The 27,998-nt window shown below is 29.9% G+C and overlaps 2 protein-coding genes across 2 annotated transcripts; one reads left to right on the forward strand and one right to left on the reverse strand.

Annotated features, from left to right (window-relative positions):
* The first annotated feature begins 10,202 nt into the window (after nucleotides 1-10,202).
* Nucleotides 10,203-16,937, forward strand: LOC8269035 (GATA transcription factor 26). Its single transcript, XM_002531169.4, has 8 exons — nucleotides 10,203-10,836; nucleotides 12,750-13,121; nucleotides 13,825-14,257; nucleotides 14,673-14,745; nucleotides 15,073-15,176; nucleotides 15,531-15,717; nucleotides 15,834-15,948; nucleotides 16,370-16,937. The coding sequence occupies exons 1-8, from the start codon at nucleotides 10,797-10,799 to the stop codon at nucleotides 16,672-16,674; spliced, it is 1,629 nt and encodes a 542-aa protein (XP_002531215.1). The 5' UTR covers nucleotides 10,203-10,796; the 3' UTR covers nucleotides 16,675-16,937.
* A 1,925-nt stretch (nucleotides 16,938-18,862) lies between these two features.
* On the reverse strand, nucleotides 18,863-20,705 carry LOC8269019. Its single transcript, XM_015726643.3, has one exon. The coding sequence runs from the start codon at nucleotides 20,507-20,509 to the stop codon at nucleotides 19,235-19,237; it is 1,275 nt and encodes a 424-aa protein (XP_015582129.1). The 5' UTR covers nucleotides 20,510-20,705; the 3' UTR covers nucleotides 18,863-19,234.
* Nucleotides 20,706-27,998: the final 7,293 nt, after the last annotated feature.

The raw sequence follows: 27,998 nt of genomic DNA on the forward strand, positions 1-27,998 counted from the left end.
AAGTATCTCCATCTATTTCACCAAATGTCAAGTGATTCTTAAGATTTAAGATTTTCTACAGATGTGATTTTTTCTTTTAATGGTTAAGCAGCTCTTAAAGAAAAAAGAAAAAGAAAAAAACTTAAGATATACACTGGAATACTAAAATAGTGACCAGATTCGCAGTAAGCAAGATCCTTGAAATCTTTTTAGAAAAAAAGGACAATTGTCATTATTTTGGTTCACAACTATTTTCCAAACAATATCATGTAATGAGCATTGAAGAATTTCCTATGTTATTAGGAATAGAAGGTAGGAAATTTCCTATATGTAATAGAAGAGATTGCATGCCTTTCTATTTGAGCTAATGGGTAAATTTCTTGGACCATTTGTTTGATTGGGAGAACATAGATATCTCTGAGAAGATTGTAATTGGCTTTGAGATTATTGAACACTTATCTTATGTATGTTAATTTAAGGTCCTTTCTAAGCAACAATGAGAAGCTTGTCATGGAGATACCAAATTAGTGAAATTATGTTGCTTTCAGGTTTAATACATTTTGCAATTGGAATTTCCATTCTAAGAAAAGAATGTCATCCTTAATTTAATTCATATACATTCAATTATGAATTATCAACTCTTTTATATAAAAAAGAAAAAAAGAAAAAAGAAAAATATGAATTGCGTTTCTAAAAATTACATGAAGGGAAGCATAGAAATGAAGTAGGAATGGCTAAATCAAATAAGAGTGAAGAAGTAGCATGCAAGGAAGTGGGAATTGGAGAGACAAATGGTGATGGGTAGGTGTGTAGAGGGCATGAACACTGATGTAATAAACAGAGTGGGAGGGGGGAATAAATAAGGCATTTTATAAAAGGAGAGAAGTGGGTGCGGGTGGCTGGACAAGAGGGAGATCTGTTGGCCACCAATTACAGCCTCAACGCATGTTATCATTGTACTGTTTCTATCTTTTCGTTTTTAAGATTTCCATGGCCTTGCTCCAGTTCTTCTTCCCACGCCTTTAGACCCATCTCCACGCATCTTCTGTAATTGTCACTCGCGGGTCTTCTCTACCCACTTCATTTTTGTCAACAGCGCTGAATGTTAATGATACACATTTGCTCATTCAAGGTTGAAGTCACAACCTTTCTTTTATTTTTTTTTCTTTTAATTTATGAGAAGGAAAACTCACGCTGTTTAAATTTTATTTTTTAAATTTTTTTTTAGAATTTTGTAATACTTATCTATTGAACTTATTTAGAATTCGCAGCTCTTGTTTGAGTTTATTATTGACATCAACCACTTATCTTATTTGTTATTTTATTTATTACTATTAAAAGCACAGGAAAAACGATTCGAATTTAAGACTTATTCTTGTCAAAATATGTATATGTATATTAACATATTAAATTTATGGATTATATAGATTAAGAGTTATAAGTTATCCCTTATTTATAAGGCGTTTGGTTTATATGTCGAGATTAGTTATTAACTAATTTACACCGGACAATTGAAAAAAACTTGTTTAGTGAAGATTTAATATGAACTACCGATAACTAATAGGATTAGCTCGTTTTATGAGCTTTTAGCCAACTTGTCGTATTGTTTTTATACACAAAATAAAATTATTTTCTTTATTAATTATTAAGATTATCCTTTTTAAATAATTATTTTATTTACAATAAATAGCTTTATATTTATTTATAATACGTTGATAATTTTATTAATATTTTTATGTGCATCTCTGTATTTATCTTTTTATCAATTTTAATTAATATTTAGAATCAATTTATATATATACATATAAATAAAAAATTATTAAACAGGAACAAGAAAACATATATTTGTATTATAATATTTTCTATATTAGATATTCAATTCGTATTATTACCTATAAATTTTTTTATAATTTTTTATTTATATTTTCCTATTTAAATAATATAGTTTAATTTTAAATTATATCTATTATGGTAATTTTGTATATTGACAATAATAATTAAAATATTTATTAAATTCTTTTTTGATTCAATTACCCATTAGCAACTATCACCTATCTGGTATTATAGTTATCTACTATTAACTATCAGTTATGAATTGTATTTATCTTACTTTTAGTAGTAAATGGTAAATATAGAAAACTCACAAAGGAAATTTATATTATTTTAAATTATTTGTTTAGTTAATATTTTCATAGAATTATAATTTATATTAAAAATTAGGTTATTTGAATTAAGATTTAGAGTTAAGTAGTTTAGTTAGCATTGAATGGTAAATATAGGCCTACAAGTTATAATATAGGCATCTTATGTTATTAGTTTAATTAATTATTCTTTTATTTAGTTATTATCTTCATAGGATTATGATTTAAACTAAATGTTAGGTTATTTTAAGTTAAGATTTAGAGCTAAACTTTTCTTTATAAAATAAAGTAGTATTTTAGCCATTTTAAATGTTTTTTCTCTTTTGTGCTGTCTTATAATTTATAAATAGTATTATTATTAGATTATAATTTTTGACCAAATTATAAATTATAAACTTATTTTTTAAATTGTTTTTATAATTGAAAGGACTAAGAAGTTAAATGAATAAAAAAATTTAAAATATTTAGTACTTCTTTTTATAAATAATTGTAATTTTTTTTAATTATTAGATTATCACAATTGACATTAACTATATAAAAATTCATTAATTTAATCTAAGAATATTAAAATGATAAAATTTACATGTTTGCATTGCTCTTGCAATCAAAATAATTAAAATAATAATATTTATTCATATCAATTTAAGAATTTTTTTAAAAACAATACTGTATTATTGAAAATTAAAATCAGATTAGTTGAAAGAAGAATAAATATTTAAAGACATTTAAATTAATTAATTAATTTAATTAAAAGAATAAATATTTAAAGACATTTAAATTAATTAATTAATTAATTTATGATTTTTAAATAAATAAAAGTATTTGAACACAGTTTAAATAGGCTCATAAAATTTAGGAGCAGAATTGAATTAAATACGTCATTTTAACTCTTTTGGATCATTAATCTAAGATTTTAATAATTAAATTTGATTTATTTTGAATAAAAGAGTGAAAATCGGTCTCTTTTAAAATAAAAAAATTAAAGTAAGATAAAAATAATTTAAATTCATTAAAAATATATAATATTATTATTAATAGCTAATGATTTGTTTATTAAATTAAATTTTAAAAATTAAGTATTATCTTTTTTGAATTTATTTTCTTAATATCAAGGATGTAATTCATTCATTCTCCTAAAAAAATTAAAATTTGGATTAAAATGACACAAAATAAAATTTGATTCTTTGTTAAAATATATCACTTTCTTCTTATGCTCCAAGCATAATTCTTTTATGTTATTTTTCTTGCCATTGAGGAAAAAAATAATGGAAGATTATTAACATTTATACATATATGAAAGTAAAGTTGTAATTTGTTTTCTTTCTCTTCACAATTTTTTTTTATGATTTTTAAGTTATTTTTTTAAACTACTAAAAAATAACTACTAAAAACTAATAATTATATAAGTATTAAAAAGTTAACTATTCTAAAAAATATAATATTAATTAATATTAAAAACTTATAATTTTATATTCAACTATTTAATTATTTTAAATTATTGTTCTCACTCTATCATTATAAGAATTATTTTAAGATTTTTAATAAACTTCTTAGAATTATATTAAATAACCTTCGCCCAAGGACAGACACCGAGCTACTTTCATATTAAAATTATAAATTACTTTTCTATAACTACATAAAAGCAAACGTAAATTACATTTTCTCTTAGGTCTATATAATGGTTGCTTATAAATAAAATAAGCTACGGTAGCATAAAATCATTATTCAAATAATTTATGATGTTATTTTATTTGATAATTGTAATTATTGAGAATTAAGGTAATTAAGTAGAGGTTATTATGAAATTGGCATTTCCTTTTTACGTAGAAATATTTCAGATTGCTCATTGAAATATTGTTATGTCTGTATTTATTTTTTATGATAATACTTTATTATAAATACTATATAACTTTATAAATATTGAATATATAAATTTTATATTTAAAAATAATAAATATATAAAGTTTAGGTATTTGGAAAAATTAAATAAATAAATAAGCAGCAATTTCTCTTATTAGTTTAAAGAGTTGTATTATTGAGATTTTGTTAGTATAAAAATTAAACAAAAAAAGTTCACTAACACTGAATTATGTGCTAAAACACTAGAAAACAAATGAAAAGAAAACGCAATGATTATAAATGCATCAAAATTGACCATTATGGTTACTGCCACAGATTCATCAATGTAAAAGTTGAATTCTTTTTTTATAAACAAATATCATTTGGACTTTTTAAATTAAATCTTAAGTGATTTAGCAGTAAAAGATATTTTGCTATTCCGATAAAAAAGATAATAACATAGAGATAATAATACAAATAATTATTAAATTTTATATAGAATTTTTATTTTTATTTTATTTTAAATCATTAGGTTTTATTTACGATTAATTTAGTTGTTTTACAAATAAAAAATTAATACATGATAAAAATAATTTATAAAAAAATTAATCAAAAAATATAAAATATTAATTACTTACTACTAAATTTTTTAAAGTAAGATTAAAAAATTGAATAATAAAATATAAAATAATTTATAATTTTATAAATATAAAATTTAGTGATGAGTTATATATATTATTTTCTATTTTTTAAAAGATGTGAATTTACGAGCTAAATTTGGAGATGAAAAAACAATATTTAGGAGGTAGACGTGCATATGGGTATCAACCTTTTGGCTTCTGTTAGTTAATTGGCTCGATTATGTTTAATATAATTTTGCTACCTAATAAGGTATATGCCCAATCACACGCATGTGCACTTCTAAACATGCTGAAACATCTCTTATTTTCCTATTGCGTTTTGTCTCTCCTTTTCATTATTATTATTATTCTTTTGTTCATAAACAAGTACATTAATTAATTGATTTATTAATAAAGTTAGATTTACTGTTAATTAAACACGCACATTAAAATAAAATGTGAAATCGAAATTACCTATAAATAATGACACAATTAATTTTCACACGCCGTACCAAATTTGATTTAAAGTAAAGTATTTATTCTAACAAATGTACCTCTAGTATAATTAGATCTCAGTATTCACGTATTAGTTTAGTCAATAAGATGATAATAATTAAAAATAAAAATTACTTATCAGCTAAGGCAAGTGCTCTAAATTAGGCCTTTACAAACAATATATAATTGCTAGATCCCACCAATTGATCTTTATTATTATCCATTTCCCACATTGTCAATTGGCACCACCGATTTGTCAAACAATAATTTGCTCTTTTATTTTTAAAATTGAATCTACAATTATTAACGGTGACAATCACTTGTCAAAATAGGGCATCTATCCGGACCACTGAATGGAACACATATTTCCGGGTGGCAAAGGCCTTTCAAGCAACAAAAGATGGGCGACAGGAAGACCCCAATTTTCATTTTTTTTATTAATTTTCATAATAATTTGCACATTAATTAGTTACTAAAAACTTGAGCTTAATTTTAGGCTCTAAAAAATTAACAATTGTGTTACTGATAAAAGTTTCAAGTTTGCTTGCAATTTACTTATGATTACTGGTGCTTCACATGTAAACACACTGTAAAATATTTGTCAAAAGTAAAATGAGGTAATTGTGAAGATCAAGTGGTGTTAATTTCTTATATATCCCAATTATTTGGTAGTTTAAATGTTATATTCAATAATTTGTTATTAGTCTTTTACATATTTAACATTGATGGAAATAGGGGTAGTAATAAATCCATTTATCCTGAATTTTAAATATTTTTGCAATTCTATTTTGTTTTTAAATTTATAACAATTTACTATATGATATTTGTCGTTCAATTCTTTTTAGTGGTTTACTTTTATTGATATCCCACTTTCTAAGTGTAATTAAAATTAATACAAAATCATATAAAAATTGTATTATTAAAATATCAAAACTCACTTTTTTTACGAGACAAAGAAGGATTTTTGTTTTATAATATTAAAATTTATTGTTTTATCTTGAAAAATGATAATTTTAATGTTTTAACTGAAATATTGAGTTGTTCTCGCTTAGAATTTTTATGTATTTCTTTTTTTTTTATTATTATTATTCTCTCTCACTCACTTTCTCTTTTTTTATAAAAATGATAATTATTGATGTTTTAACTCTTTATTTTTATGTTGTTTCATTTCATTGTTTCTATTTACACATATAAAAAAATAACAAATAAATAAAGATATAGAGAGATGCATTAGTTTAAAATTGGGATAAAATTAAAAAATGTGTCAAGTTTAGAAAATATATAAAGTCATTATACCCTTGAAAATAAAGGACAAGTGAAACTGAAATGCATTAATCTTTAGGAAGGTTTTTGGAGATTATCAGCCCAACCCACAACCTGAATATGCATATCTATTTATAATCAAATACTTTGTAGCATTATTTTAAAGGTTACCTTATATATTAGTTTACAAATAAAACTAAACTAGATCTTATTTTCAAGCTAGTTGCGGTCAGCAATAGTGCTGCTCTATTACCCTTTACAATAATTGACTTGCTACTTAATTTATTAATTATGACTTGAACTTTGAGATAATATCATAACAACAGTTTTAATTATACCAAGGATATAAGCTTAATATAGCTTGTGAATTAATCCATCATACCCATTGATTGCTACACAATAAAAAAGGATTTGTATCATTTGCTAATAATCACAAGTTCACCAGAAATTTGAAGAAAACCACCATTCTGTCTATGAAGAATTTTTATATAAATTCTATTCATCATATAAAATTATAAATTTTTTTATTTTATATTTTAACATGCTGCGTCTATTCGGTAAAAATAATATATAATTAATTATATCATATCTCTCATAATTATAATAAATAATTCAAAATTGAACACAACAAATATGATTCATCTAAAAATTTATTGTATATCACGCAGTGATGATCCACTTTGCATTTTTTCGTTATCGTTTTATCTAATCCTAATGACGCTAAAATAGTTAACACTAACACTTTTCTTTTTAAAACAAAGAAAAAAAGAAAAAACACTAACATTTTCAACTTTCAACATTGAGGCAAAACCTGTGAGTGGTTGTTGATTAGCGATTATTTTTGGAAATTTAGACCAATTTTTTCTTTAAAAAAATAGTATAGAAATTGTGAGGGTTATTATGGACTTTGTACTAGTACTATTACTAGAAAATTCCTTTTTTTTTTTATATTACGTACTTAAAGAATTGAATAAATGCTCATTGGTTGTACCGGAGATCAGGTTTTTTCTTTTCTACCCTATTCAGGACGGCTTCTGTTTTATTTTCCAAATTACATTATGGATAATTTGCTTTCCTGCGGTGTATCGCATAGATTCAGTCCTGCACCTTATATTTTAAGCTGTACACGTGTCCCTCAGTTTAGATCGTATTTGATGGATTAATCAAATATTTATAAATATTCTCGATTCGAGCGGCTCTTTTGTGGGACCCTAATTGACTAGCGAATGACTCTGAAAATCAGGTGTTATAGTCCTTCATATGTGTCTAAGCGTTCACATGTGAGATTTCACTTTAAAGCAGGACTTGTACAAAGGTCGGCCTTTCTGTTCTTTTCTCTTTTTTTTTTTTTTTTTTTTTTTTTTGAATTTTAAAATTCACCCGAAGCAAACGGCGTTAGTCAATATGAATAGGTACTCCTGAATTCGTCCTAAAAGTAATAAAATCTCATTAATATTAAGAGATAGCAAATAAAAAAAATTTATTTAAGATCTTTTAATTCGTATAAAAATAATCAATCAAAGTTATTTCTGTTTGATTGGAAATTTATGAAATTTTAATATTAGGGATTTTATTAATTTTTTTATTAACTTACTTTAAATAATTATTATTTATTAAAATATTAAAATAATTTTGGTTAATAAGTTTTTCAATAATTTATCTGAAATTTTTATTATCTTTTATTATGGAGTTTTATCTATAAAGGTTGAATCATAAGAATTGCCCAAATGGTAAATAATTTATTTTAAGAAGATAGTTATAATTAAAATAATAGGTCAGCAGGTGCGACTTAGGCAGACCAGTTATTTATATAAAGAATAAGAAATTAAAAAGGATGGAAGAAGAATTAATAAATTAAATTAAGGACCTATTATACATCTAATATTAAAAAATAAATAAAAATCAAGGGACCTCTACATTTAAAGTTCTGATCGGGTCCCACCAGGAGACTGACTGCATTTTTTAAGATTTTCTTCTAATTTTTACTTTTCCAATTGCTCTGTATAATTCAAAGAAACAAAATATGGAATATTTTCAGCAGTTGCACAATGTGGACGAAATTATTTTAACCCTTGATCTCCACATGATTAAAATTTTGGACCCTTTTTTTTTTTTTTTTCCAAAAATATTGTTTCTCTTAATGATACATAAGCTATATATAAAATTAAGATATTTTTCATAATTCTAATAAACCTATTTACATTTATTTGGTTTTTCAGAAAAAGAAGTAAGGATTTATGTATTTGATTATTGTCTTATTGTAGGTATGAAGTATGGTATGCATGAAATGAACTTATGTGTAATAAATTAAAAGGTATGCAAAGTCATGTTGTGGCATGAACCTTGGTTTTATTGACCAATCCTTCTGTAAACTTTAGGATGATTGTGAGCCCTTGGATTGGAACATGGATTTTATCATGTTGTGAGTTGTAAAAAAGTTGGTAATGGATTATAAAAAATAAAGCTTAAATAATGAATTTCTCATTAACTGAATTCTAGAATGGACCAAAACAATTTTATTCACAAAGCTAAGGCCAATTCCAATGGCACCAAATTCATGGATACCCACTATGTATTATGGATAGGACCATTTTTGTCCTTTTATTTATTTTTGGTTTTAAATTTCTCATTTTATAATATTCTTTTAAAAGGGATAAAAGAATTTCAAATCACATATTATATAACATTATAAAATTGAAGCATTAGACTTTTCATTTTTCTTTTCTTTTACTATTGCTTCTTACATTATTAATGATAGAGTGACATGGTCAATAAATTACAGCGAGTGACAGCCGCTTAGATCACCTATTGATCTAGATTAAAACAGAGAGCAACAGGGCGAGCGACGCATGGTGGGTCCCGATTTGACATTGCTTAGGCAAATCAAAAAGTGACGAGTGTGTTTGTGAGCACGAATCATCACAGGATGTGGTGGCTTTAAGCCTTTAACTAAGGCCTATAATTTTATAGAAATGACCCACTTATTAATATTAATCTAACATCATGTCATCACCTCACCTGGATGTATTAGAATACAGTTTTAAAAATAAAAAAGGAGGATATACTATTATAATATATTATTTTGGTACTTTCTTTTTATTTAAATTAGATGTGAGATAATATCTAAGTTAATTTGTATAATGTTGTAAATAGCTATATATTCTTGAATAGGTCTTCTCAAATTTGACTGTATTCAAAAATTAATTCCAGAATACTAAATATGAAAAATACAAATTAAAATTTTAAGAATATGATTTTCTTTCAAAAATATAAAACATATTTTAACTGAATATAAAGAAAAAGGAAACAAACATGTTATTTTATTCATCAATAAATAACTTGATTAATATTATTATTTGTGAGATTTATTGAAATATTCAATTCAATTATTTTATCTAATACTTATTCTCATTTGTAAAAATTATTATTTATATGATAAATTAGAATATAATAATTGCTTATTATTTCAGCTATGTAGCTCTTATTTGTTAGAGCTAGACTAGTAAATAAATAAGAAATATTTCTTTGTTTATATTTTTTGTTATAAAATATTCACAATTATTTATTTCTTTTTTCAAGTATTATATTAAATATAGTTCTGAAAATTTACACAAACAAATAGAGTGACAGAGGGCATAAAAGTCTACAGTCAACAAGGATAAGTGCAAATAATATTCCTTCACAGCCATGACAAACAATTTCAAGTTAAACAAGAAAAATCAATTCATTTTTTTACTTTCAAAATATAAGAATTGGAATTGAAAACTGAAATCTTTCAATAACATCAAAAGAAAAGAAAGAAAATAATAATAATAAAAAATAATATAATGAAGAAAAAAGGCAAAGAAGAAGAAAGCTCCAACATTTACTTCACATACAATACAATACAACAATATGTACACTCTCTTTCTCTCTTTCTTTCTATCTCTCTGTCCTTTTCTCATTCTTCTCTTTCTTAACATTTCACCTTCCTCTTTTTTCACAGCCATTTATTAGATTCTTCTTCTCCTTCTCCTTCTCTAAATGCTCTTTTCTCTTCTTCTCCATTGAATTGTACAGATTCCCAGCTGAAAAAACAAAAAAACCCATCAAAATAGTTTCATTTCTTGTTTTTGGGCTGTTCCTTTTTTTTTTCTTGCTCTTCTGTTTGTTTTTTGTTAAACTGTCAAGACATTTAAAAAAAAAAAAAAACTCTTCTGGGTTTGGCTTTTGCTTTATTTTGCAAACTCTGTTTCTGGGTTTGTTGCCGAAAAGCCTTCTATAAAGATACCCAGTACTCTATGTATATACATATGTATATGCCATATAAACCTTGAAGATAACAAACAAAACTTTTGATTTTTGAGTTTTTGTTTCTTAAAGAAAAAATTGCAAACTTTTTTAATTTCTGTGAATAAAGTTTTCTTTTCTTTGTGTAATATTTCCCTTCAATTTCAATTTCTTGAAAAAGATAAGAGACATGGGCAAGCAAGGACCTTGCTGTCACTGTGGAGTTACAAGTGAGTTCTTGTTTCTCTAATTATTTTTCTTGAAATATGCAAGAAAAAATCAATTTGGATATTTGGGTTACTTTACCAAATATTAAAATAATTTAATCTTTAATTGATTTCAGATGCCTGGGACAATATATTATAATTGAACAGAACAACTCTAAGCAACAAGGCAGTGATTACCAGGACAAATGATAATTAAATTTGAAAATATGTGCTGTTCTTGTAGGCTATTCTATTTGTACATGATATTGTGAATAACAGGTGTCTTTAAATATATCAGATGCTGGTTTTTATATCTTTTGAGTTTGTTATTGTAATTTATAAACTTTATTATGATTGGTGCTTTCTTCTTTGACCTTCTAACAAATTTTGAACATATCTATCTCCCCAGTGGTAATTGAGTTCGTAGTGTTTTAATTCATGGGCAAATTGCATTTGATTGTTTCTAAGATTCTAGTGGACCTAAATACTTAGTCAAACTGTAGTTGCTGTTTGTATTTTCCTTATAGAGATAATGATTCAATGAAAAGATGTGCCTCATTCATGCATTATCTGTTAAGCTTTACATGAAATTTTCCCCATAAAACTTCCTGTCTATGTTCCAATTTCCAGGCAATCTTTGCTGCTAAAGCATTACTTACCATTTCATTTTAAACTTATTTTTGGGGCTTGTTTCTGCCACTAATGCCTTTTTGGCTATTCGATTCAGCTCCTTTAAAGAGTTCTCTCTATTATGGTACTCTAAGTCAGATCTAAACTTTGAAGTGATCATATAATATGCTTATCAATACAATGGACTTTGGTCAAAGAATTGGTGTTTATCGCAGGGCATTTGTTGGAAGTATACTGGTCATAAACCTGAACTTAAAGAGATCACTTCACTTCAGTTTTCCATTACTCTTAACTCCAAGGAACTTATTTAGATAGTGTTTGTAATCAAGGCCGAAGTTATACAAATGTCTTATGCCTTTCATCATGGAAATAAGGAGGCAAGGACTTGTTTGCATTACCAATAACTTGCTGCCTTCTCCATTTTTGATGTTAGGATTTAGAAGGAAAACAAAGCAAAGGTTTGGCTATGCTAAGCAGCTTTTGGGATGCTTCACACGTTTCATTAAGTGCTAATTTGTTTGAAACAAAACTCGGTTACAGATTCTTTTGATGTTGCTCAGATTCAAAACATTGGTGCCCTATTTCTTGATGGTGTAACAATTAGTGGTTTCAAGTGGTGTATCAATAAAGGAAACCAACTTGATATCTGTTCTATTCGAGTTTCTGTAGCAACTTATGGTACAGCCTTGGAGAGCCTAAACCATGTAAAGGAGCATTTGCTACATGGTCTTGACAAATCTAGAGGCCAAGAGTGTGCTTATCATGTAGCTAATTTGTATCAGATGAGTGCTAAAAATCTTGTTGTAAGAAGTAGAGAAAGAATGACAAAATACTCGTCTCTGGATCTAACTATAGATTTTTTATGAAGTTTTAGACGTGCTTCTTTTCTGAGTGAAAAACATTTTAACTAGGATTTTGTGGGGAAATGCCCCACATCAATTTCATATGACCTTTGGCTAATTCAGTTTCTCTCTCCTATTTAAGAACTCTTTCTTTGATGTTTTTTCTTGTGTTTGTTACAGACAATTCTTTATTCCTAGCTCAACACTACCTTCTTCTTTGGTGCATGCTTATCTTGTTTAAGCATGCATGATGTAGCTTCTTGTTATGTTTTTTCAACAGTCATGAGCATCCTTCACAGCCTTGTTTTGGTTTTAGAAGCTAAAATTCCTTCTTCCCTATCACCATTGTCCTTCAGACATATTGCTTGAAAATAAATTGCAAATTATATTATTGTTGTGCATATTTCTTGTATTTAAATAGTTGTTCGTTTATCTTGTATTTCTGACAAGAAATTTTTGCAATAGGCACACCTCTTTGGCGCAATGGGCCTCCTGAGAAGCCCGTCCTATGTAACGCTTGTGGCTCTAGATGGAGAACAAAGGGAACTCTAGCAAACTATACACCACTTCATGCCCGGGCAGACCCCGATGATTATGAGGATCATAGGGTCTCTAGAGTGAAGAGCATATCTATAAACAAGAACAAAGATGTGAAATTGCTCAAAAGAAAGGCGAATCATGATAATGGGGTGGTCGGAGGGGTTGTCCATGACTACAATCAGGGTTACAGAAAGGTTTTGGATGAAGATATTAGTAACAGATCAAGCTCTGGGTCAGCCATATCCAACTCTGAGAGCTGTGCGCAATTTGGCAGTGCAGATGCAAGTGATTTGACAGGTTGGGCCAGCACTAAATTGCTTTTGGTTTCCTCTGTTCTGATTGTGCAAATGAGACTGAGTTTGTAAGTGTGATAGTTGACGGCATATTGAACTAAATGGATGAATTGCATATTCTGATTGATATGCCAAATATCCAATTAAACTGTGAAATTCTGTGCTTGGTATGGCAGAAAAATGGTTTCCTGGATCAGTGCTGAGTAGGGGGATGGGAGGAAAGATGGAAGATGATTATCCTATTCAAAGCATAGAAAATAAAAACTGTTGTCTTCTAAATGAACATATGTGGCTTTAATACTTATCTATGATTTTGCTATGCTGGATGTTTGCTGCTCCGCTTATCTATCTTATCTTACAACGTGACGCTGTGGTTGAGATAAGATATTTTTTATGGTATTTAAAGTATGCGTTAGTATAATAACCAGAGGAAAATTTGGTATAGGCTAGGAATCCCCAAATTCAAGCTCTATATATAATGGGAAATGATGCTAAATGTCACTTTATTATTTGTTGGTGGTACATATTTCATATGGTGTATTAAGTCTGTAGATCAGAAGTAAAAAGGTTGAATACTTGTCGCTCACTAACATTGCAAGAGTTTTATGGGGGTCTTGACTCAATTACAAAGCTATTTGCAAATTTCTGTGCTCTTGTTATGCTTAGTGATGCTGGCACTTAAGTCTTCTTCCATTGCTTTTTCTCAGGTCCGGCCCAATCAGTTGTGTGGGATTCGATGGTACCTTCTAAGAAGAGGACCTGTGTCAATCGTCCAAAGCAGTCTCCAGTTGAGAAGCTTACAAAAGATTTATATACTATATTGCATGAGCAACAGTCTTCATGCTTCTCTGGATCGTCTGAAGAGGATTTGCTTTTCGAAAGTGAAACACCAATGGTTTCTGTTGAGATAGGACATGGAAGTGTTCTTATTAGACACCCAAGCTCAATAGCTCGAGATGAGGAATCTGAAGCCAGCTCCCTTTCTGTTGAGAACAAACAATGCTCAACAAATGAGGCTTATTCACATTCTCTGGGCCTTCTTGTACATATCGGAAACAAAAATATCCATACACCAAGTCTTCTAATAGAAAAAGCTAAGAACCCTATTGGACAAGGGCTGCAGCATGAGCAACTTAAGAGGTAAACTTTTCCTGGATGTTTTCAGAAGTCTAAAGATCTTTTCTTTGCAAGTGGAGTTTTTTTTTTTGCCAGTTATATAGCCAAGCTAAATATTGTGGCAGTGGTTAACAAAGTTATGAAGTTCCTATGATAACCACCTCCTAAAGAAACATGAGAATGTAAATGTAAATACAGACATGAGTCAAGTCTCTAACATGGAGGAATTAGCCTGATAATACTTAAAAGAGAAAATAGCCCTTGCTTTATAATCTACCTTTTTTGTAACAGTAAACCTTTTAGTTTCGAGTATTCATAGAAAAAGCTAGCGACTGGATGGATTAACGGAAGTAATTGGGAAATTGGTCAGTACAAATGGAAAAGGAGCTTAAAACATACTAGTGCTGTATTTGATGTATTATGCTATGTGGAATTTCAGGGACAAGTTTCAGCATGAAAGGGTGCAAGTTCTGGGAAATCATAATTCACCACTGTGCAACGTGGACTTAAATGTAAGTTACAATGCAATAGTTTCACGGTCAATTCCAGTACTCACAATTTGATCCTTAGCAATTATTGCATCCTAAATCACATGGTGCTATCATGAGGCACAATCAGACTATTGCATGTACTCTTGGCAATGTCTTGCATATAACCAAGTCAGAGATTTTGCATTTTTCTTCTAATTTCTCCTGAATGATCTATGCCATTCTGCCTTACAGCCTATTTACTCTAATTTCGCGAAGGATCAGGAATTATGCATTTTTAGAAATGTCGCAGGTGTACTGCGCTTCTTAACTGTTGAGCTTGTATGATGATTCTCTTCTGTTTTATCACAGGATATTCTTAATTTTGAGGAGTTTGCTAGATACTTGACAAATGAAGAGCAGCAGCAGCTGCTAAAATATCTACCTCCTGTTGATACTGCCCAACTTCCTGACAGGTCAGCATTGCGTTATATTGGTCTTAGTATGGTGGGAGAATGACATTAGACATAAGCCCTATATATGCTAATGGTGGTGAATATTCTCTTCAATCATGCATTAGTAGATTAAAGCAAATTTTACAGTGTTTTGTCAGCATGAATTTGAATCTTGTCCTGTTTATTCTCATCTCATTTAGCTTGCAAAATGAAGGCAGGTAACTGAACATCAAATGATCACATTGGCAGCAGCGCATGCTGTTTTTTTATTTTTTTGTGTGTGTGTGTGTTGTTATATTTACATTCCATATAGAAGGTTTTAAGAAGTTGAGACATGATCTGACATTACTCATGTTCTTTTTGTTCCATCTGCAGCATCAAAAGCATGTTTGATAGCCCTCAATTTAAGGAGAATATATCTTGCTATCAACAACTGCTCGCGGAAGGGGTCTTTGATATCTCCTTCTCAGAAGCTAAAGCTGAAGACTGTAATACTTTGAAAAGGCTGACACTATCCAATCTGTCAAAATCAAAATGGGTGGAGCATTATACTCAACTCAAGGTTTGAATTATTTTTCTAAGTAGGAGTATCTCTACATAGAAATGTCATGTTTATTTAATAACTTCGATAGTGAGTCCACAAATAAATAGCAACTGACTGTCTTTACTTGGCTGCAGAAGTGTAGAAATAGTAATGAAAAGTCTCTTGTTGGAAGAGGGCCAACTGTTGTGTCATCTAGCAATTCAGTTAGCGGTAAGAGATCACGGGACAGCATAGGCCAAAAATATATAGGTAAGCCAACATTTGCTAATGCTGCATGTATTGTTGAATAAACTGGAGTTGCTTTTATTATAACAAAATAACTACTGATTTTCGATACCAACATTGTATTTCAAGGTTGAATAATCAGAAGGTTGAACAATGGCAATGTCTTCTGTTCTTATTGTTTTTCTTTTTCATGGTGGCAGTGCGGGGCGGTTTGAATGATGTCTTAGAAACCCGTTACTCTTTTTTCTTTCTTCCTTTCTTCCTCTCCCTCACCCCGTCCTTCTGTCCATCTCTTGTTTGCCATTTGGATGCATGAAATTTAGATGACCTTGTTTATAGTCTGAGCATTGAAGTTAACATGATTCTATACATTACATTTGCTTGTAAGCAATTTCACAATTTTAATTGGAATCATTCTCACAATTACTTTTTTTTTTTTCTTTAGAAGTAAAGACAATGAAGAGCCCCAAAAGGATTAGCATGAAGGCCACCTATGAAAACAAAGAACTCATGGAGAGTGATGGTACTTGCTTTAGTCCAAGAAGCCTATTTGCCTTGCCTCCTGATGGTGGCTCCTTCATGCTGGATTCTTTGCATTGCGTTGATGAAAGCTCGGATCAGGATCTGCTTCTGGATGTGCCATCCAATGGCTCATTTGCACAAGCAGAGCTCCTTCACCCAGCTTTAAGTTTTGGTCAACAGGCAAGCACTAGCAGTAGCTCAACATACCCACATCTACTCCGTCCCTGACAAACGTTTGCAAAATCAGTACTTTTGATCACTAGGGCTATATATAGATTCACCTTTTTGCCAAAATCCGTGACTAGGTTACAATCTGTGAATGAGGTTTGATGGTTGCTGTTTGATTCCCTTTGATTTTTGCAAACTTGGTATACCAAGGGACGAATTTGGATGGGTTTTTTTTTTGTATAGGTTGACAACAGATTGTAAGATATAGCTAAAAAATGCACTAGAGGTGATGATTTTAAGAGTATTGTATGCAAGTTTTAGTCCCTGTAGTGCTAAATAATTTGAGGAGATTACACTCATTGGCTTGCTTTTACCAAGAAAAGAAAAACAATATTGCCAAGTTAAGGGAAACAAAGATACCAGGTTGGAAAATGCAAAAAAATAAAACTAGCTTTTGTGAGAAGCATGTGAAGAAAGTTGACATCAGCTTTTGTTTCTGGCTTTTGGAGGATACCTGCCAATGTTCAATGCTCCAATTGGTTTTTTTTTTTTTTTTTCCTTTCTTTTGTTTGCATCCTGCTGATAAGATTATCTTCCAGCGGACCACCAAAGGATAAAAAGAGATATAAATGCTTATCTGAAGAATAGGATTTTTGAATACCATGAATTAAGGAATCATTTGGAAGTAGATATGGTTTAATATTTAAGGGTCTAGTCGTATTCCCTCATTTTTGTTGTACACAAGAATTTGTTTATTTATTTATTTGAAGAGTAAAATAGAGATTATTTGGCAATCCTTCAAGCTTAAGGCAATGCGTTTTTTCTTTTTCTGGGAGTTACAAATTATAAGAGAGAGATTTTTAAGACCTAATTCAGTCTGGGATATGCATTTACCGCCAGGTTGATATATAGGTGCAAACAAACAATATTGACTTAAGAAAAGGTTGAAATCTGTCAAGTTACTCAAAGTAAAGTAGATTTCTCCTTCATCATAGCCTTGAATCTGGTAAACTTAGTGTAAACAAGTTTTCAATTGATTGCATCACAAATGAGGATTTCTTAGTTCACAAATTTTCTAAATTAAGTGTGTAACCAAGCAAATTTTGTTTGGTTTGTCGGGAAAGAAAGATTTCAAACGGTCATCCTCATGAACTGAAATCCTGAGCTTGATGGCATTCATTTCATTTGACAGGCGCATCTGCTTAGACACAGATAAACGCAACATCCACAGCAGATATTGGCAAATACTTTACTTAAGAAATGATTTGGGAAGGAAGTGCTGTGTGTGCATATCCAACTTCACTATAAGATGAGCATATTTTTGGATGCTGATCCTTCTCCTTTAGCCGTTTCTGAAAACAATACATTTTATGAGATAATCTTGTTGAACAATTCAGATGTGGCCAAACTTGTTCACATGCGATGATGTCTTCCAATAGATTTGAGGAATGGTGCGTATAACATAATCCAATCTAACCCAGATAATTTCTCCCAAGTGGGACAGATTAAGCAGTAATCCATCTCATAATGTTGACATTCCTGAAAATATGTTGAAAACAGTTCCCAAGGATCAAAAGCTTTTGCAGGCCATTACCTTAAATTATAAGTGAATTTACCAGTTCCTCATTAAGAAAGAAAAAGACTGATGACCCAAGTTTAATGAGAAGGCCTTATCTGTTGAAAACCTGCTCATATTTCTTTCAGAGATGTCATTAATTATTAAAGCCAATAAAAGAACACCCTACAGGTCAAGATTGTCCATCCCGCCATTCTATAGAAGAAGCTCCAATGCATGCATCTTAGTGGGCCAACCCTAGTGCCAAGAATCTTTAACTAAGGAAGCTAAGATTTGTTGCTTTTGCAAATTTAGATTACCTGCTAAAGTATTTACATAATGTTGTTGGTATTTTTTTTGATACATAGACAATCCTTTTGGTGCAGATGTGAACATAACATAATACATTATTAGGTCACTTGAGAGGAAAACAAGGGGGAGAAAGAGGAGTAGCTTTCACCACCTCATCTCCTTTGACAATTAGTCTAATCATGTCCTGCTACACGCTTACTTTTCATCCATTGCCTTTCTCCCTATGTTCCTATAAGCCAAAGGCTTGACTTTAGAGAGTTGATTTACAAAAAATTGCTTAAATGAATGAAGTGAAATACAAAAGTAACTAACTAAATCCTGAAAAGAAAATTAAAACATTTCAATGCATGAAGGAAAAAAGGGAAAGAAAAACAGGAAAAGAAAAGGAAAGGAAATGAATTGCAAAGAGCCCATTTTGAGGAACAAAAGTGACTGCAACATAAAGCTATAAACATGACATATTAACCGCTTTCTGTGCTGGAAAACATTTCTTTTTCTGTACCACCAACAACCAACTTCAAAAGCCATAGAAATATCTCGTAACATTCAATACATAAAAGCACTAAAAAGATTTCTAGTTTGCAGATAGAAATGGCCTCATCAGAGACCAAACTATAGAAGCTGCAAACTGCAAAACTTAAGCACGCTTAAGATTTACACAAAACCCAGCATGCTAAAACCCCTAGAGAAGCAGTTTCCACCTGGAATATACCTCCTTCCTTCATCATCTCCCACTCTTTTTCCAAACAAGGCCTAAGGAAAAGTCATCCCACGCATCTTTGCAACCTCCACTATGCTTAAATGTTCCAGAGCAGGATCACAGTCATGCCCGTCAGAAAGCATTTTGAGCACCTCCAAGAGTGTGAATACAACCTCCTCATATGATTTTGGAGATGGAACGCCATCAGGCACCACTTCTGATTCTGCACAGCCATTGTTTACACACATTGACATTGGCAATGCACGCTTTGCTCCAACACATTTCTGCTTTTCTAGAGAATTTGCATTCGTAGGAGGAACATATCTAAACTTGTCAATATCATCAATGCTCTTTGCTTCCCTTTCTTTCCGCTTTTCAGCAGAACTTGCATCCAAACATCTCTCACTATCATCATCTTCAATCTCTTCAGTCCCATCTTCTATTCTACCTTTATTAAACCCTAAACCTACACTATTTTCTCCCATTTCAGATTCTACTACTCCATAAGCACAAAACTCAAGCTTTCTCTTTGCAGAGCTATCCCCATTGAACTCCCTATTATCACCACCATTAACTTGCTGAATTTGGTGATTGTTCGGTGAGTTGCTTGGACTCGAATTTTCAACAGATTTCCCCAAATTCTCTGCTTCAACTGTCTCTAATACCAAATTTTGATAAACCAGTTTTGATATTTTTGATGGAGACCTCAATTTCTCAATAGATTTGACTATTCTTTCTAAATTTATATCTACTATTTTAACTCTTTTACCTGAAAACGACCCACATAAACCATTACTTGAGTCTAATTCTCGTTTCAACACCCTAAAGTCCTCACCTTCAAGAATGCTATTAACATCAGTGCCTGAATCGACTTCAATCCTCTCCGTCAATTCCACCTCTGTAGAAAACCCTAAATCCGTATCCCTTCCCAAATCAACAGCTGTGGAATCATTATCCGTCAAACTAGCCTCAATTTTTTCATCTCCCAGGACCATCCGGTCTTCGTGACTATCGACCCTCTGATGAAGTTCATGTTCCTGGGAGGTTGCCAAGGTGGACTCTTCTGGCGGAGTATGAAATACATCGTTATCGCGAGGGATATTCTCGTGATCTTCCTCCTCTTCCTCCTCCGGAGATTCCGGAGGTGAAATCATCATGATTCCGGTGGACTCCACAGGGGTAGTATCGTCATTTTCTCCGGACTCGTCGGAAAGGGACTCATCCGTCTCTGGTTCGCCTGCGAAGCGGCAGCGTTTTAATAGTTCTTCTTGAGAGGAAGAGATGTGGCAAAGCTCTGCTATTGAAGCAAAAGGACCGTTATTATCCATTTGGGAGAGAGACAGAGAAAGAGAGACGGGGGAGAATTTTCTAGGGTTTGATGAGTTTAATTTGGGGATTTTTATTTTTATTTAAATGGTTGAATTTTCGCGCCCTTTTCAATTGAAAAGTTAAAGAAGTGATGGACTAGGGGCCTAATAATATATTGTCGCAACCGACCTGCCGTTTTAATCACGGAAAAGAGCTAAACGACTTGTCGATTTATAATTCGCCTGCCTTTTCTTCCTTTTGTTAATTTAGTAACTTATAGACTAAAATTAATTCACTCCTTAGTAAGATTGAAAAGCTTAAAAAATAAATTAAAATTTGGAGGAGCACTTGAGAGGTGCAAATCTTGATAGTGTAGTGGTCTCTTAAATAAATTCACGTTCGTTATACGTATAAATAATTATTATAAAAATTATATTATAAAATATATATGATAAATTAGTATATAATTTAATTATTTTAAATATTTTTTTATTATATAGTAGGAATTTATGTGTTTATATACGATTAATTTTTTTTTTATTTGATGATTCATCATCAATATTAAATTTACTTTTATTTTATTCAACTTTTCTTTCAACTTATTATTTATCGAAATAATTTATTTTAATTGAGTAATTATTTTTATTTTTTAAAATATTTAAGTATATTTTCTATAGTTATTTAAAAATATTAAATTAAATTTTCCATATTAGTAAAGAAAGAAATATGAGAAGGATTGGTGTTTTAGTTTTAATAAGTTTTTAATTTTTAATATTATAATACAATACGTTTATTAGTAATATTATTATAATTAAATAAAAATATATTTTTCCTATAAATATAAGAAAATATAAAGTTTAAATTTTATAATGAAAAGTAGAAAATAGATAAAGATATTAAATAATAAATAATTTTATAAATAAAATATTATAATAATAAATATAATATATTTTTTCGTCTTTTAATATTGAAAAATTATAAGTTTTTTTGTTGATAGAGGGTAAAATAGTAATTAAGCGAGTGGATGGCACCTATTTGAAGATCACTATTTTTCTTTCTAAATCTCCAACTTTAAAAAATTTATTATAGTTATTTTTGATAATTTTATAAAATAAAATATTTTTTCAAATAGAGAATATGTTGCTCATTAATATATATATATATATATATATATATATATATATATATATATATATATATATATATTTATAGAAATATAAAAAAATTAAATAATTTATTATCTAAAAGATATCTTTGCAAAATTTTAAATAAATAATGAATTTAAAATTTTCTAGCAATAATATACATACATATATATATATATATATGGAAAAGAACAGACTTGATAAATTATCATCAATCAATCTTTAATTTAGATATTTATTTAGAACTATATATAAAAGAATCTACATACTATTGTTTATTTTATATAATTGATTTAATTTTTCTTTTAATTTATAACTATAATAGTAGCAATTTTTTAAATTTAAATTTTATATGTATTTTTTTGTTATTATTTAAATTAATTAATATGTTTATTTTATTTGTATAATAGTATTTCCCGCTATATTATAAAATCTATTTAAATTTAATTATTGATTTGATATGTTTTTTTTATTTATTAATTTGAATTTATTAATAGATTTTTATTTTTTTTTATAATTTAATTACTATTTTTTTTTTACTTTTTGCTCATCTTAATTTAGAATTGCATTCATCTATAGTTTTTATTTTTTGTTTTTTTCACTTTAATAATTTATTTTTATTGATTAATTACAAAAAAATCCAAATATTATATATTAATATTATTTTAAGATTTTTATTTGCAAACACCTTAAAAGAAAAAATGAAAGATTATATTAAAAAAGTTATCGAAGTGATTTAAATTTATCTTAAACTGTGTCAATTATTCTTTCTCTCAATGTCTTTATACTTCATTTTTTATTTTTTTATTTTTATTTTAGTTTATATTACTAAAATTTAATTAGTAATGAATAATTAGTTATTTTATTCAATACATTTTATATTTTAAAAATTAGAGCTGATATTTTTATTTCTTTTATGTTTTAAAATTTTTATATTATTTATTTTAATATTTAATATTCAAGTCAATAATTTATAAATTGGATGAATAAAATTAAATTGGTAAAAAAGATTAAAATCAGTTCAGAACCAAAAGACTTTTTCTCAATTGGAATTTGAACTTTTATTTCCAATTCTAAATTATAAAATAAAAATATATTTTAATTTATTTTTATTTTTTAAAAATTAGTTAAAATCAGCTAAAACTAGAACATTAGAACTGGCTAGCTCCATTACCACAACGTTTATTTTTATATATGCTAGGATAATTATTATATTTATATTTGACATATCAATTAATATCAAATATAAAATATTTAATATATGTGCTCTATTAATTATATGGTTTATATAAAAATTATAATAATTTAAATAAAAATTAATTAATATATTGTCATATAAAAGATAATAAATTTAACTATCAAATATAAAAATAAAAATAATTTATAAATAAAATATTTATAATTCATAATAAAATATTTAATTAATTTCTGCATAAATTACAAGCATTAAACTAATTGCTATATCGTGTACTCTGTATATAATAAATGATGGATCCAAAAGATTTAAGCGTCTTATTTAGCTGCACTCCCTTGTGTGGTTCCCAATATCTAACATGTGTCCACTTCTTTTGTTATTCAATTATTTTTCTTGTTGTCCTTGTTTTGTATCCTTTTCTCATTAATTTAAAATTTACCCTTTACTTTCTATTATATTATCATTAATAATAACTATTATAGTTTTTTATTATGTTAATATTTTTAAAAAAATTTATAATTTTATATTTATAATTATAAATTACAAAATATAATTATAAATTATCAACACAAATTCATCAATAAAAATTATAAAATCAATCATAAAATTATAAATTTATAGATAAATAACAATTGACTGAAAAACACTCTTATGTTTATTCCATATATCTCAAGGTATTTATATAAGATACCTAGACTTATTTAAGCTAGTCAACTATATAGGAATAATTAAAGGAAAAGTAAATTACAGGAAAGGTAAATCAACTATATAGGAATAATTACAGGAAATAAATAGAGAAATATTACAACTATAATTCCTAAATAGGTATACAGCTATATATGCTAAGTCTCCCCCTTAAGTTGGTGCATAGATATCACACATGCCCAACTTGGATAATGATGCATAAAATGAGCCACTAGTAACAGCGTGAGTTATCATATCGGCCAGCTGATCTGCACTCTTAAAGTAAGGAACCTCTATCATACCAGAATCTAGATTATCTTTGATATAATTCCTATCAACTTCAATGTGCTTAGTTCGATCATGTTGAACTGGATTGTTAGCTATCTCAATAGCTGCAGTGTTATCACAATAAAGTACTATAGGTTTCTTTGGACCAAACCCGAGTTCTTTTAAGAGAATTTTTAACCAAGCAAGCTCTGTGGTTGCATGATGAAGAGCCCGGTATTCAAACACACTGAGCGGTGACACTATATTCTGTTTCTTACTCCTCCAAGTCACCAGATTACCTTCAACGAATGACACATAGCCTGAAGTAGACTTTCTATCCAATTTGGAGCCAGCAAAGTCAGAGTCTGTATAACCCATAATATCCAAGTGCCCATGTTTGGAGAATATAATACCTTTACCTGGAGAGGACTTCAGATAAGCCAAAATACAATTCACTGCATTCATGTGTCGATCACTTGGATTGTGCATAAATTGACTGACAATACTAACTGCATATGATAAATCAGGCCTAGTGTGAGTTAGATAAATCAACTTTTTCAATAGTCTCTGATATCTCTCCTTATTAGTCGGAACCTGATTAGGATAGATAGATAGACTATGATTCACCTCAATAGGAGTATTTGAGTTCACAGTGCGAGAGATCTAAAATATACTTCCGTTGGGAGAGAAAAAGTCCTTGCTTGGACCGAGATACTTCAATACCTAAGAAGTATTTTAGAACCCCCAAGTCCTTCATCTCAAATTCCTTGGCCAAGTAGCTTTGAAGTTTCTCTATCTCACTAGCATTACTACCTGTAACAATCATGTCATCAACATAAACAATAAGCAAGGTTATATCATCATGCTCCCTCTTATAAAACAGAGTATGATCTGCCAAAGCTTGCTTAAAACCATACTCCTTCATTGAGTAGCTCAACTTGCCAAACTATGCCTTTGGCAATTGTTTCAACCCATACAATGTCTTTTTCAGCTTGCACACCTTACCTCCTCCTAGTGTAAATCCTGGAGGAGGATCCATATACACCTTCTCTATCAAATCACCATGGAGAAAAGTATTTTTTTACATCAAACTGGCGTAAAGGTCAGTCTAGATTGACTGCAAGAGATAGAATGACTCGAACGGTGTTCATCTTAGCCACAAGAGCAAAAGTCTCTTGATAGTCAATCCCATAGGTTTGAGTGTAACCTTTGGCCACCAATCTAGCCTTGTACCTTTCAACTGTCCCATCTGACCTGTATTTCACTGTAAACACCCACTTGCATCCTACTGTCTTATTTTCTTGTGGCAACTCAACCATCTCCCAAGTAGAATTTTTTTGGAGAGCCTTCATTTCCTCTTCCATAGCAACCTTCCACTTAGGATCTCCAAGGGCTTCCTGAACATGACTAGGAATAGACACAGAAGACAACTGAAGAGCAAAAGCTAGATGAGCCTTAGACAGACGATGATAAGAGATAAAATCAGAAATAGGATAAGTGACATTAAAAGATGACTTGGAAAAACTCAACCTATCAAGTTCTCTACGTTCACGATGGGGATATCTCCTACCATGATCGTGATCCATAACTTGTGGATTCAAAATAGCATTTTCTAATGTTACAAGACTAGAATCTTTCTCTAAAGTTGAAGTTGTAGGAGAGGGAACACATACCTCAGGATTAATAGTAGAAGAGTCATCCGATGGCATGGTAGTATCATCAAGAGGGCACTAGAGTCGGGGAGAAGGCATAACGGTGGCATTCGCTTTCTTGTATAACCGTTTTGGTATAACCTAGCTGGTCTTTCATCATTTTTCTCCTTAAATTCAGACTCAAACTCAACAGAACAAGTATTATCTAAAGATTCATTATTCTCCATAATAGCTGAATTCTCCCCCTTACTCGACATCCACAACTTCTTCTATTCTAGCCATAACCGTTCCTCTTCCTTACTACTAATCTCCCCCTGAAGAGGAATCATAGATACATCCCCAAAAAAATAAGATACTTGTTCACAAAACTGAACATCCATAGAAACATAATATTTACCTGTAGGAGGATGAAAACATTTATAGCCTTTTTAAGAATTAAAGTAACCAAGAAAAACACATTTAAGAGCACGTGGATCAAGCTTATCCCTATATATAGAGTGTACATGAACATAACATACACAACCAAAAACCTTAGGATAAATATTTAGAGCAGAAGGAATAGAGTGTAATTGTGATAACATCCTTAAAAGGGTTTGAAAATTAATGATATGAGTAGGCATTCAATTAATAAGAAAGACAACAGTCATGATAGCCTCAGCCCAAAAACGTTTAGGAACATGCATAGTAAAGCTTAAAGCTCGAGCAACCTCAAGGATATGACGATTCTTATGTTCTGCTACACCATTTTGTTGTGGTGTGTAGGCACAAGTTGTTTGGTGTAGGATGCCATGTTCTGGGAAGAAATTGGTAAGAGACTGATTTACAATTTCACGACCATTATCAGAATAAAAAACTTGGACCTGAGTATGAAACTGTGTGACAATCATTTTGTAAAATTGAGGAATCACCTGTATAACATCACTTTTAGATTTCATCAAATATACCCAGCTCACTCTAGTGCAGTCATCAATAAAAGACACAAAGTATTTATGGCCTGAGGCAGATGGAGTAGAAAAAGGGCCCCACACATCAGTATAAACACATGAAAAAGGAATAGAACTCTTATTGAAACTGGTTTTGAAAGAAACACGATAGTTTTTAGCATAAATTCATTGTTCACATCTTAGACTAGAGATAGCAACATTGTGAAACAATTTAGGAAATAAACGCTCTAAATAAGGAAAAGATGGATGCCCCAAACGACAATACCATAAAAGAATCTTCTCTCTATCAAATGACTCTCTTTCTATTTGAAAACCATGGCTAAGTTTAGATTTAAATTCCGTAGCCCCCTTTAAGTAATAAAGACCTCCTCTTTCCTTACCAATGCCAATCGTCATCTTCGTACGTTTGTTCTGAAAGACACAATGAGTATAATCAAATATTGCAGAACAATTAAAACTTTTGGTAATCTTACTAATGGAAAGAAGATTATTAGAAAGATCAGGGGCAAGTAAGACATATGACATTAAGAATGTAGGAGAAATTGAGACATTTCCAACTCTTGTAATTGGCATAGAAGTCCCATTAGCAACATGTACAGACTTAACAGGTGAAGACATTAAAGAGGAAAGTATAGAAGAATTACTAGTCATATGGTCAGTAGCCCCTGAATCAATAACCCAAGTGTTAGAAGCAGTAGAAACATATGTCAGACTAGAATTACCTTGTTGAGGAGACACTTGAGAGACATGAGAAGCAGAAGGTGGAGAAGTGTCAGGAACAACAATCTGAGTATATTTCTTATTTTTGTTCTCAGCTTGTTTAAGTTTATACCACTCCGGATAGCCATGCTCCTTCCAACAAACATCTAATGTATGCCTGGTACTATTGCAATGAGTGCAGAAGCAAGAATTGGAAGTAGTAGAATTCACAAGAACAGAAGGAGTCACCTGAGAGGTGCTTTCTTGGATCATTAGAGCTGAAGCCTCAGAATGATTTTCTGTTTCCATGGTGACTTGTCTCTGCACTTCACGACGAACTAAAGAGTAGGCTTCTTCCAAGCTTGGTAAAGGGGAGGTAGCCAAAACACGACTGCTAACTTGATCCAAACTGTGATCAAGACCTGCAAGAAACATATAGATGCGATCCTCTGCAATACGCTTCCTTTGTTTTTCAATATCAGCAGCACATGTCATGTCATTGGGTCTACGATAATCAAGCTCCATGAAAATTGAATTTAACTCATTGAAATATTCTAGGAGAGGTCGACCACCCTGACGCAATTGAAATGACCTCTTCATCAGTTCATATACTTGGGAAGAGTCATAAACATCAAGATAGCTCCTCTTAGCCGCATCCCAAACTTCTTTAGATGTCCCACACTGAACAAAGTGCGACATCAAATTATCAGTCATGGAATTAATAAGCCAAGACTTGACAAGGGCATCTTCAGCTTCCCATTCATCATAGCCCGGATCATCTTCTATAGGTGCAACCTTTCTTCCAGTAATATAACCCTTCTTCTTCCTGCTAGCAATATGCATCTCTAAAATCTTTGACCAAACATGATAATTAGAACCATCCAATTTAATATGGATTGGAGAAGAGGTCTCATGAATGGTCA

The sequence above is a fragment of the Ricinus communis genome, chromosome 5, assembly GCF_019578655.1.
Source record: "Ricinus communis isolate WT05 ecotype wild-type chromosome 5, ASM1957865v1, whole genome shotgun sequence".
Classification (NCBI taxonomy): domain Eukaryota; kingdom Viridiplantae; phylum Streptophyta; class Magnoliopsida; order Malpighiales; family Euphorbiaceae; genus Ricinus; species Ricinus communis.